The sequence below is a fragment of the Megascapheus bottae genome, chromosome X (genome assembly GCF_031878675.1).
Source record: "Megascapheus bottae isolate mThoBot1 chromosome X, mThoBot2.hap1, whole genome shotgun sequence".
Lineage (NCBI taxonomy): Eukaryota > Metazoa > Chordata > Mammalia > Rodentia > Geomyidae > Megascapheus > Megascapheus bottae.
In genome coordinates this window covers 88,414,540-88,428,097 of record NC_143547.1, presented here as the reverse complement: position 1 = coordinate 88,428,097, position 13,558 = coordinate 88,414,540, and the positions used below count along the sequence as shown (strand labels likewise).

Here is a 13,558-nt window from a genome sequence, read left to right as displayed (position 1 = left end):
TTATTGAATTAATACATGCTTATTATTGGTTTTTATTATTTTTACTACTTTGGATATCGTTAAGAAATGCAATATTGTTTGTTTGGCTCCAAATTGTTGGTCTCAACTTTTCATCTGCCTTAGCCTCTAGAGCATGTTGTTGATATTTTAGAAATATCAATAAATACTAATCTCTATAATGTCCTTAAAAATTAAAAATATATATTACCTTATTCTTGAATTGATGTTTTCAATATATGTATATATATCCTCTGAAACAGATCTATGTAAACTATCATCCATTATCAGTGTTTCTGAACACTGACCTATTCTTCTGAAAGGCTAAGGGAACCCTGGATTATTTTCACTAAATAAATATTGCTTTCCAAGGCTAAACATCTCCAACATGCCTTTGTAACTGCATTTCCTACCCTCAAACACATTAAGAAAACAACCCCAATGACTTCTCAGCCACAAAGATTAGGATGAAATTTTTTTGCCAGTTCAAATCTGACCCTAATGCACTTACCTGCCCTTATCTCTACTCCCTAGTACAGTATGTTCTCTGTCACAGTCCCCTGAAAATGTGCTGAATTCTGTATGTAACAACTCCATATTTTTTTGTTGTGTTTTATGAGACAGTCTCATTGTGAAGCCTAGAATAGACTCCAAGTCAAGATTCTCTTCCAGCTTTTTTCCCCTAGTGCTGGCATTTGCCACCTCACACAGATTCTCCCTACACCTTTAAATTTAACCAAGATGGGCCAGGAGTTTGGCCTAGTGGTAGAGTGTTTGTGTAGCATGCATAAAGACCAGGGTTCAATTCCTTGGTACCACATACATACAAAAAATCCAGAAGTGGTGCTGAGGCTGCTCAAATGGTAGAGCTCTAGCCTTGAGAAAGCCCAAGGTTAGTGCTCAGGCCCTGAGTTCAAGCCCAGGATTGGTAAAAAAAAAAAAAGAAAAAGAAAAAGAAAAAAATTAACCAATTAAGTCACTTTAGAAATAGAATTAGTTGGCCAGGAGTTTGGCCTAGTGGTAGAATGCTTGCCTAGCATGCACAAAGACCTGGGTTCGATTCCTCGGTACCACATACATTGAAAAAAGCTTGAAGTGGTGCTGAGGCTCAAGTGGTAGAATGCTAAGCCTTGAGAAAGTCCAAGGACAGTGCTCAGGCCCTGAGCCCAAGCCCAGGACTGGCAAAAAAAAAAGAAGAAATAGAATGTTTAGTTTTCCAAACAATCTTGCATAACTGGTAGATGAGAAAAGTGAGGCAATTAAGTGATTTGTCTAGGTGGCAGTGCTAGGATTCAAACTAGGTCCACCGAGACTCAAGGTTAGTTTAATGACTAAAAATGTTACCTTTGATCCCTGTTCAATCACCATAGGAAAGGCTCTTCCTCATTCTGCATCATGAACTTTATTGTTCAGTCTTCAAGATAACACTATGAAGTTCATTATTGGTAAGTCCATTCCAGGTTCTTCTCTCTTGCTCTGTGTCAGATGTTGTCAAAATACTCATATAACTCATCAGTCCAACTAAACAGTGAGCATTTCCTATACTTTTTTTCCAGTCCCAGGGCTTGAGCTCAGGACCTGAGCATTGTCCCTAGGCTTGCTCAAGGCTAGAGCTCTACCACTTGAGGCACAGAACCACTCCTGGATTTTCCTATGTATGCGGTACCAAGGAATCAATCCCAGGTCTTCATGCATGCTAGGCAAGCACTCTTACCAATAGGCCAAACTCGTGACCCTTCCTATACTTTTTATGCCTATGGAAGCCCCCCTTCATGGTACAGTCCAATAGCAAGTACTTTATAAATACTTATTAAATTAAATTAATATGTAAAATTAGCTGATATTTGATAAGGGAGCTAAAGATATATGGTTTGGATAACTGGGCATTCATATGCAGAACACTAAATGATTTTTGTTTGTCAACATGTTCTGATATCAATTCAAAGTGAATCAAAGACCGAAATGTTACATCTGAAACTGAAATTACTGCAAGAAGGAGTAGCAGAAATATTAGAACTCATAGGCATAGGCAGAAATTTTCTGAAGCGTCCCAGGGGGCACAGCAGATAGGAGAGAGACTTGTTAAATGGGACTACAACAAAATAAAAAGTTTCTACACAGCAAAGACAGACAACAGACTAGGAGAAGATCTTTATTAGCAAAACATCTGGCAAAGGCCTAACATCCAAAATACACAAGGAGCTCAAATATTACCCATCCCAAGAACTAATAAACCAATCACCACAAAGACAAAGGAGCTAAAAAGAAACTTCTCAGAGGAGATAAGAATGGCAGAGAAACACACCAAGAAAATGCTCAACATCTCTGGCCGTAAAGGAAATGCAAATAAAAATAACTCTGAGATTCCATCTCACCCCAGTTAGACTGGCCAACATCTTGAATTTTAAGAACAAATACTGTTGAGGATTTGAGGGGAAAAGAAACCCTATTGCACTGCTCATGGGAATGTAAACTAGTATAACCACTTTGGACAGCAGATTGGAGGTTCCTGAAAAAATTAAAAAATAAACTAAGCATTTATATTCTCATAACTCCAGCCATGCCACTCCTGGGCATCTATCCAGGATACCATAAAGACACTTGTATATCCATATTCATTGTTACACTATTCGCAACAGCCAAAGTATGGAAATAGCCCAGATGAGAAGATCAAAAAATGTGGCTTAAATACACAATACAATTTCATATAGCAATTAGAAAGAATGCTATTACATCATTTGCAGGGAAACGGATGGACTTAGGACACATCATGTTAAGTGAGGTAAGTCACACTCAGACACAATTGGCACATGTGTTGTAGACCTAAAATATACCTGGACATGATAAATTATACAGGAGTCTAGGAATTCACATATAGTGGGATCAAAGGAGGATATACTCTTAGGGAAGATACACACAGTTACAGTGCCTGGTGTGCTTCTGATCACATAAAATATTATTTATGGAAATGAACTCCAGGAAATGGAAACAAGTTTTTTTTCCTTAGTTTTCATTTTCTTTCCTTTGTCGTTTATTGGTTCATTTATCCGTCTTTGGGAGAGAAAAAGGGGTACGGAAATGGAGAGACAAATGATGACAAATACAGCAGTGGTACTCACTAGACACTATGTTGAAGAGGAACTAAACAACTTGTGGTTGGAGATGGGAGGGAAAAACTGGGAGAGTTCTAGGGAAGAGTTGACACCTTCCAAAAAAAATGTAGTCATTTCCTGTAGCTGTAACTCCCATGCGCATCACTTTTTTTGTGCATCACTTTTATAACAATAAAGAAAAATATGCAACTCAAAACTTTGAAAAAGGTTATGCATAGAGCAAAATACCTTTTCCACTCAGTGGTCATCCAAGTCGTTCGTCACAGAAAACCTTTGAAGCTATCATTTTGCCATAAGCATCCTGTTCACAATAAGCAAGGAAGCGTATCTATGGTACCTACAATCTAATCACACCATATAAAATGGGTAAAGGGAAACAGCACAGCATGATTGCTAGTCCCAGAAATTCCCTGGGCAAAAATTTGACAGTATCCTGTAAAAGACTGAAACCCATTCGGTATCTCAGAAGTGCCCGGATCCAGACCCCAAGCAGACTTTCCAGTGGATCACATCAAGAGAATCTGGAAGGTTTGAACTCTAGGTAACTAGTGGCCCCTTGCAGAAAAAGTACAAGTGCGGTGCTGAAGGCAAGGTTTGTAAGATTCTGTTACATCATTTCCTCTCAGGACACAGCGACATAGCGGGCAACGTCAACCATAGACACCGAGTAAGTTAACTCCAACACACCAAACTCAGACAGCTTTCCAAAACCTTTGAGCCCTTCACACTAGCAAATCAAGTTAAGGCACCATAGCTAAAACCGCGGTCATGGGAAAGTAGGGCAGCTATGCGCGTGCGCAACGCCACTTATGGTGTGACCAATCACAAAGCATTGTTCAGGCTGTGCCTGCGCAGTAAGCCTCCGATTGCACTTCCCTTCCTCCCAACCTTCCACCCCCCCCACCCCGCCCCTCGCTTCAGCTCCTGGGTCCAACGTCCGCTCGCTGGTGGAGGAGGAGCCTGCGTAGTGTGAGCGTGAAGTGGGGGGGGGGCGGCAGGGGCGCGGGCGCCGGCGCGGAGGCGGAGGCAGTGGCGACCCGGGGCTGGCGGTGTTTGACCGTTTGCTGGTACCGGTGAGGAGAAAGGAGTCTGGAGTCGCAGCTGCTGAAATGTTCCGGTGTGGAGGCCTTGCAGTGGGTGCTTTCAAGCAGAAACTGGTGCCCTTGGTGCGGACAGTGTACGTCCAAAGCCCGAGGCTGAGGAACCGTCTCCCAGGTGACTAACTGACCTAACGCGGACAACCCCCACCTCAGCGGCAGAGGAGGGCCTCGTGCCTTACACTTCCGCTGTCTCGCCGCCCCCATCCCTAAACACACTCGGAGTCGCTTGAGTTCCAAATTGGCGGGATCCGGACCCCGAGTTTGCAACCAGAGAAATCGGCACAGTCATGCCGACCTGACCTTCAAGAGATTTAAACCCCGTAGTCCGCTTGAGGCCTTTTTCAGGGAGAGTTTGCTGTTAAGAGATAACACCGTAACTGGTCACTTTATGTTAGCCATTCCCCACCCGCACTGCCACAGTCACCTTTGTTAATTGCTGATTGTGAGACTTTACACAGGACATTTAAACCCTATGCTGAAGGTTTTTTATGTAAATGAGAGTATTAACCTGCTCTACTTTCCAGTCCCCAGAAGAGGTCAATGTATTTTTATATCCTGTAAAACAAATGGTTTAATGCAACTGAGTCCGTTGTACACCAGGCACAGACAGGATTGGCTCAGAGTTGGTTTAAAACACTTCGATAGTGTTTTAATTCTTCTTCCTCCTCCTCCTCTTCTTTTTCTTTTTTTACATTTTGAAGAAAGACTGCAGAATTCATTGGAAAAAGTTATATCAAACTTCAGAGCTGGAAGGTATTTTGTGGTACAATTCAGACCCATTATTTTGTGGCTCATAAATTGAGGAGCAGAGGTGAAATTACATGCCCAAGGTCACATAATTAATAAATAGATACAGCTCAGAATAATTTACTGCTGTTTAGGTCTCTAATCCTTTTGCTAGAATCCCACCTTGCTTCCAGACTTTAACCTCAAAAATATGAATTTAGATACCATGTTTAATAATTAGCCCACTGTACATCTGATATCTATGATTTTATCTGAGTATGGATTGAACCTGCTTTTGTTTCCAACCGATGCAACTTTATGGAGATAATGAAGTGCATTTTAAAAAAATCAATACTTGAATGATCATCCTAGAATATTTGCATTTAAAATATCAGGCATTATCCTTGAGGCTTTTCTTATGTGCAAGTATCTTCTTAGTGCTTTAAAAATAAAATGTGGAAAATATTTACCTCAGTTTGTTAAGGTCTTTGCAATTGTGCTTTAGAATATTTTTTTGCAGTTGCGATGAGTCAAAATGTTTGCTGATAGGTGTAATTGAATAATGACCAGAGACGTATTACTCTTGGAACTTAAAAACCTTTGCTTTAGCTAAAAAAAAAGCTCCTCATCATCCCCCCACCAAAAAAAGCCTTCTCATTGGCCTAGTGTTTGTCCACTGACTTTATCTTGCTTTTGTGCATTTAAATGCTAACAAGGTATGTAAATGACTAACAAGTTTACACAAATTCACATGAACTGAAGATGTTTATTCATACTGGTACTACTTACAGTATTTTGTATTTATCTTGCTTTTGACTCAGCTTTTTCCAGCATTCGGATGGTTAATCAAAAGTTCTCAGTATGCATTTGCAAAGTTAAATTGACATATTAGACTTTAGAAGATGGTTGGCACTGTTGGAACTGCAGAAAAATGCAGTCCATTGCGTTTTTTCCCCATTACATGGTTGTTTGAAGGCAGTTACTATAGAAAATACTATGGGGCCAGAAGCCTAGTGGTTGAGTGCTCAAATAGCATGCATGAAGCCCTGGGTTCGATTCCTCACTACCACATACACAGAAAAAGCTGGAAGTGGCGCTGTGGCTCAAGTGGCAAAATGCTAGCCTTGAGCAAAAAAAAAGTCCAAGGACAGTGCCCTAAGTTCAAGCTTCAGGTCTGGCAAAAAAACAAAAAATACTATGACTTCCTGACATACCCATCCATCTCTTTGCACATGCTTATTGATTTTCCACTTACCATCCTCCCAAAGTATGACATTCATCTTTAAAAATAGGTAAGGAAGGTTTGGTTCCTCAGTAACACATACACAGAAAAAGCCAGACATAGTGCTGTGGCTTAAGTGGTAGAGCACTAGCCTTGAGAAACTTCAAGTACAGTGCCCAGGCCCTGAGTTCAAGCCCTAGGATTGGCAAAAAAAAGTAAGGATAGAGTTAGAGTTTCAAAAAGCAATTATGGTATACTCCTTGTAGGAATTAACTCTATTCTGTGGTTTGAACACCATTGCTTATAATCTGATTTCTTTTTCACATAGTAGCAGCTGCCATATGTTTTTGCAGAGGCAGGATTTGTACACCACTTTCCTCTCCTCCGTATTTTCCCCTCTAGTTTCTTGCCGGGTTGTCTCAGATTTTGTTTTCTTGTCTTATTTTTATTTTTCTGCTCAGGTTAGCCACCTTTAAGCTATCTTGAATTTATCTCATTCACATCTACCACAAATGTTAGATTCATTTCACTATAAATTTTCAGTTGCCTCAAAAACCACAACAGCCAAGACCAATTCTACCTTATTTATATGAGTGCTTTGTCTCCTTCCAGAAAGGATTAAAGGTAATTGAGTCAAAACTGTGTCTGCATTCAACACTGAGGAGCAGATAGGTTTAGTAATAGAAGTCTTCTCTTCTGGAATTTATTGGTTCACCAAACATATGCCTATGTGATGAAACTGATCACTGACTCCCTAAACTGAAAATCAAATGTTTGAATATTTTTCTATTTGGAATGCTTATCTCTTTTTGGAGGTGGAGGCATCCTGGGGCTTGAACTCAGAGCCTGGGTGCCATCCCTGAGCTTTTGTGCTCACTGCTAGCATTCTCACTTAAGCCACATCTCTACTTCTGGCTTTTTTAGGTTAACTGGAGATAAGAGCCTCCAGGACTTTTCCTACTGAGATAAGAGTCTCAAGGACTTTTCTGTCAGGATGCCTTTTTTTTGTTGGTCTTGAACTCTGGTCCTGGGTACTGTCCCTGAGCTCTTCAGCTCAAGGCTACCACCCCCACTTTCCATTTTCTGGGGTTAATTGGAGATAAGAGTCCCAAAGACTTTTCGACTTTCAAGCCAGGGCTGGCTTTGAACCTTAATCCTCAGATCTCAGCCTCCTCTGTAGCTAGGATTGCAGGCATGAGCCACTGCACCCAGCTTCCTGAGATGTTTTTTTCTTGCCAGTCTTGGAGCTTGAACTCAGGAACTGGACAATGTCCCTGAGCTTCTTTTGCCCAATGCTAACACTCTATCAATTGAGCCACAGTGCCAATTGCAGCTTTTTCTGTTTATGTGGTACTGAGGAATGGAACCCAGAGCTTCATGCATGCTTCGCAAGCACTCTACCATTACACCACAATCCCAGCCCCTGTTCTGAGTGTTGGTGCTCAAAGATAGAGCTCTACCACTTTAGCCACTATATCTAGCTTTTTATTAAATTACTAACTGGAGATAAGATTCTTATGGATTTTCCTGCTACAGCAGGTTTGTATAGTGATTCTCAGACCTCAGCCTTCTGAGTAGTTAGAAATACAAGTATGTCACTGGTACTCAGCTAGGTATCTGTATTTTAACAAGCACTCATATGCAATTCCTATAATAAGGCAAGTTTAGGAAACAATATTTCCCTTTTGTTCCACTGGCCCCATAAAACACAAAATTTAATAACATTGCATCGCCTTTTTTTTTTTTCAGGTCCTGGGGTTTGAACTCAGGGCCTATGTGCCCTGAGCCTCTTTGTGCTTGTCTAGCACTCTACCACTTGAGCCACATTGTCACTTACAGCTTTTTTTGCCAGTCCTGGGGCTTGAACTCAGGGGCCTGAGTTCTGCCCTTCAGCTTTCTCAAGGCTAGAGCTCTACCACTTGGGCTACAGTACCACCTGTGGCCTGCCTGCCTGCCTGCCTGCCTGCTTGCCTGCCTGCCTCCCTGCCTCCCTTCCTCCCTCCCTCCCTCCCTCCCTCCCTCCCTCCATTCATTCCTTCCTTTCTTTCATAGATTGTGGCACTTGAACTCTGGGGCTTGATATTATCCCTGAGCTCCTCAGCTCAAGGCTTCTGCCCTACCACTTGAGCCACAGCACTACTTGCAGTTTTCTGGTGGTTAATTGGAGATAAGAGTCTTACAGACTTTAGTCCCCGGGCTGTCTTGGAACTCAGCCTCCTGAGTAGCTAGGATTATAGGTGTGAGCCCCTATGCCTAGCGCCATTTCTGGCTTTTCTATGTATGTGTTACCAAGGAATCAAACCCAGGTCTTCATGCATACTGGACAAGCACTCTACTCCTAGGCCAAACTCCCAGCCCGCTTATACCTTTTTCTTAGTAGTTTATTGGACATAAGTGTCTCACTGACTTCTGCCCAGGCTGGCTTCCAACTGCGATCTTCAGATCTCTCAGCCTCCTGAGTAGCTAAGATTATAGGCATGAACCACAGGCACTAGGAAACCGAATCTCTTGTCATTTGTGTCAAACTCAGTTTCTCATATTCAGAATAGCATCAGCAACCATTTCTCTGCCAGTAACTACATTAAATTAGGATAGCATCCTAGTATTCCTATATTCTTAGTATCTTTTTTTTTAACTAGTCTTTTTTGGGGGGGGGCATGGGGCTTGAACTAGGCCTGAGCGCTGTCCCTGAGCTCTTTAGCTCAAAGCTACTGCCCTACCCTTGAGCCAAGCCCCACTTCCGATTTTCTAGAGGTTAATTGGAGATAAGAGTCTCAGGTCCTTATAAAGGCACAATGGTTTCCCTCATTTGTCATAATCAGTAGAAACCTTGGGCTCTCCTAGCTAGTCATTGCCATTTTCATTGTTCTAAATTTACAGCAGTGTTCAGTGATTTTTTTAAAGCAAAAAATAAAGTTGACTGCTGTTCCAGGCCTTTTTGGTTCACATGTGTAATCCTAGCTACTTAGGAGGCTGACATCTATGGGTCTCAGTTGAGAGCAAGCCTTGGCAGAAAAGTCTATGAGACTCTTATCTTCAGTAAACCTGTAAAAGCAGGAAGTAGAGGCATGTCCAGGTGGAAGAGCACCAGCTTTGAGTGAATAGTCTTAGTGAGAGACGCCCCAGAGTCAAAACCCCCAATACCAGCACAAAATAAATAATGCTAATAAAATTAGTTAGTGAATTTCTTACATAGAGGCATCTAGCTTTGATGTATGTCTGTCTTGCCTTGTGTGTTATCCATGTTGGAAAAGTAAGTTTGACGCTCAAGAATCAAGTCTCAGAAGCACAAAAACCTGGGGCTGGGAATGTGTCTTAGTGGTAGAGTGCAGTCCTACCATGCGTAAAACCCTTAGTTGGATTCCTTAGTACACAGAAAAAGCCATAAGTGCTGCTGTGGCTCAAGAAGTGGAGTGCTAGCCTTGAGCAAAAGAAGCTCAGGGACAGTGCCCAGGCCCAGAGTTCCAGCCCCAGAACTGGGGAAAAAAAAGCAAAAAAGCACATAGACTTTTTAGCAATTTGGGATTCCTAGGACATTAGTGTGCGGATGTGTTTCTAGAAAAGCCCTCTGGGAAGAAAAATTAATAAATTATAAAACTCATAGAAATTAACATGCTGGCTATTATTGTAATGCTAATCTGTAATGTTTAAGATGAGTAATTTACTAAACAGAATGAAGTAAATGGAACCTGCCTTGTCTTTGCAAAAAATTCTTTGTTTTTCAATACCAGGGCTTGAACTCACAGCCTTGAGCCTTCACTTGGCTTTCTAGCACTCTACCACTTGAACTACACCTCCAGACTGACTTTTTGTTGTTTTTTTGAAAATAAGACAGACTTTCTTCACAGGCTGTCCTTGAACCATGATCCTCCAGATATCAGCCTACTGAAAAGGTAGAATTATAGGCTTGAGCTCCTGGCACCTGGGTCAAAAGAAATTTTTTAAATGTTTAGAGCACTTGGGAAACTGAGGCAGGAGGATTTTGAGTATAAGGCCAACCTGGAATATATAAGGAGACCTCGCCTCAACAACCACAGCAACAACAAAATCTTATTGTCAATAGAATTATGAGGAATTCCTATTATATTTTTCCAGCTTTCTCTCCCTCCACTCCTCCCTCTCTCCCCTCCCCCTTCTTTCCTTCTTTCTTTCTTTGTTTCTTTTTTTCATATATTTTTATTGTAATCAATAGAAAGGTAACATTATATTCACCAGATAGAAGGTGCATTACTTCACAAACATTGATGCCCTTTCTCATGTCTTGGTCCCCATTTCCCTCCCCCTCCCCCTGCCCCTATCTGATTTCAAATAACCAAATAAGTATATATACAATATATCAGATAACAAGGTAAAATATTGTAACAATATGAGATAACCAAGGGACAGCAAAAGAGATGAAAGATAACATAGTACATTAAGGACAACAATCACTCATTATATAGCTTTTGTTTCTATATCCTGGAGGTCCTTTCATTTAGCCTATATGGCCTTATGTGTCTAGGTTTTGCTCTATTGTAAATCTCTGCTAGGAGAGTCCAAGGTTTCTACTGACAAATGAGGAAAACCATTGAGCCTATGTTCCTTTGAGGCTGGCTTACTTCACTTAATATGATTTTTTTTTCTAAGTCTTTCCATTTCCTTACAAATGGGGCGATGTCATTATTTTTGACAGCAGCATAGAATTCCATTGTGTATAAATACCATATCTTGTTGATCCATTCATCAACTGAGGGACATCTGGGTTGGTTCCATATCTTTATTATGGAAAATAGTGCTGCAATGAACATCATTGTGCTAGTGGATTTAGTATGTCCTTGTTTCTCGACGATTGGGTAAATGCCAAGTAGTGGAATTGCTGGGTCATAGGGGAGCTCTATGTTTAGTCTTTTGAGGAACTGCCATACTGCTTTCCATCGTGGTTGAAAGAGTTTGCACTCCCACCAACAGTGTAGTGATGCCTCCTGGCCATATCCCCACCAGTATCTGTTGTTATTAGATTTCTTTCTCTTTGTGCTAGGCCTGGGATTTGAACTCTGGGCCTGGGCTGGGCACTGTCCATGAGCTTTTGTGCTTTCTCTACTACCTGAGCCACAGCTCCACTTCAGGCTTTTTATTTTTGTGTGTGTGTATGTGGTTAAATGCAAATAAGTATCTAATAGACTTCCCTGCCCAGGCTGGCTTTGAACTGGGATTCAAATGTTAGCCTCCTGAGCAGCTAGCATTACATGTGTATGCCACTGGCAGCTGGTTGTTTTATAATTCTTCAACCAATTTGTGAGCCAATGCCTATTGTGTATCATATACTGTTACACAGAGCAAATTAACTTACTGGGAATTGATTCATAAGCACCCAGACCCTGAGTTCAAGCATGAATTTTTCTGCCAGTCCTGGTGCTTGAACTCAGGGCCTGAGTATTGTCCATGAACTTTATCATGGCTAGAGCTCTACCACTTGAGCTATAACACCATTTCTGGCTTTTTCTGTGTATGTGGTACCAAGGAATGGAACCTAGGGCTTCATGCATGCTAGGCAAACACTCTACACTAGGCTACACTTGCGGCCTCAAGCATACATTTTTTTTTGTAGGTCATGGGGCTTGGACTCTGGGGCTGGGCACTTTCCCTGAACTCTTCTGCTCAAGGCTACTGCCTTACCCCTTTGAGTCTCGATGCCATTTCTGGTTTTCTAGTGGTTAATTGGAGATAAGAATCTCATTGTTTTTAGTGCCAGGGGCTGGCTTTGAACCATGATCCTCAGATCTCAGCCTCCTGAGTAACTAGGATTATAGACATGAGCCACTAGCACCGGGCTATCAAGGTTTTTTTGTTTTTTGGTTTCTTTTTTTTTTTTTTACATATTTGCCAGTATAAAATGTGACCTGAGGCTCCATGTCTGTAGTATCCTGTCTGTGATACCTCTTAAAAGAAAATGTAGCCAGGCACCATTGTCTCATACCTATAATCCAACTACTCTTTTTTTTTTTTTTTTGATCAGTCTTGGGGCTTGATCTCAGGGCCTGGTCATTTCCTGAGTTCTTCAGCTCAAGGCTAGCAGTTTACCACTTGAGCCACTTCCTGTTTTCTGGTGGTTAATTGGAGATAAGGATCTCTAGGACTTTTGTGCCCAGGCTGGCTTTCTACCTAGATCTTCAGATCTCAGCCTCCTGAGTAGTAGGATTACAGGCATGTGCCACTGGCAGCTGGCTATTCCAAGTACTTTTTAAGGCTGTGGCGAGGATCATGGTTCAAAGCCAACCTAGGCAAGAAAGTCTGAGACTCTAATCTCCGATTAACTATCAAATAAAAGCCCAAAGTGGCTCAAACAGTAGAGTGCTAGCCTTGAGCCAAAAATCTGAGAGAGAGTTCTGAAGCTCTCAGTTCAAGCTCCAGAACTGGTACCCCCCCCTAAAAAAAAAGGTCATGAAGACTCTTCACAGACCTACCAAAATAGAAATCTTGGGGTTGGAGCTTATCTAGCTACATTTTAACAAACCCTCCTAGGAATTCTGACACACTTGCAACTTGGAAAAACACTGCTCTAGGTCAGTGTCTGCAAACTACAGCTACAGGCCAAGCCAGATCAGTCATTTCCTGCTTTTGTGGACTCCACAAGTGGAGTAGCTTTTAGATGTTTTAAATGGCCAATAAGCCTTAAAAACAGACTATTTTATGACATAAAATTATGTTAAAATTCAGATATTAATGTCCATAAATAAAATTGCATTGGAATACCGCCATGTCCACTCATTTATGTGTTGCCAGTTGCTACTTTTATAGCATCAGCCCAGTTCAGTGTTGGCAGCAAGAGATGGACCAGCAAGTCCCATATTTTTCTCTGTCCTTGTGTCATTACATAGCTCTGTGTATTTGCCATCAAATAGCCTCACAGTATTTTAGATGCGAGTCAAGTTGTTGGCATTTTGAATTTTGTCATTCTGAAACATATTTTATAGTATTACAGTTGTCAGTTCTTTGGTGTGATAGATTCATTTAGAAAAATTTTCCAATTTTCTTCTGAGATTTACTATCGTTTCTTTATTCTAGGACACATTACCTTTCACTCAAGACCGATTAGTGTCCTCATTAGACTGTGTTTCAGGGTTTTAGTTAAGCAGATTTTTAGGCATTTAGGTTACTCCTGAGATGGTTGCCCTTTCCCAGGTACACTGTGGTGAACTTTGGGTACAGTTACTCCTTTGTATCTGCATTCAACCAGCCACAGATAAAATGTAAATTTAAAAAATGGCACCTCTACTGAGCATGCTTCTTCTTATTTTCCCTAATACCATATTATATTTGACATTATAAGTGATCTAGAGATATTAAAGTATATTGGGGAATTTATACAGACTATATGCAAATACAACAGTGTTTTCTATAAGGGATTTGTGAACATGTGA

The 13,558-nt window shown here is 41.2% G+C and overlaps 1 protein-coding gene across 1 annotated transcript in view; it reads left to right on the top strand.

Moving 5' to 3' along the window:
• Positions 1-4,114: 4,114 nt before the first annotated feature.
• Positions 4,115-13,558, top strand: part of Aifm1 (apoptosis inducing factor mitochondria associated 1) — a 41,336-nt gene continuing 31,892 nt past the window's right edge. Inside the window, exon 1 of the mRNA XM_090326087.1 lies at positions 4,115-4,325. Coding sequence (XP_090182213.1) covers positions 4,220-4,325 — 106 coding nt within the window. The 5' untranslated portion in view covers positions 4,115-4,219. The remainder of the gene's footprint in view (positions 4,326-13,558) is intronic.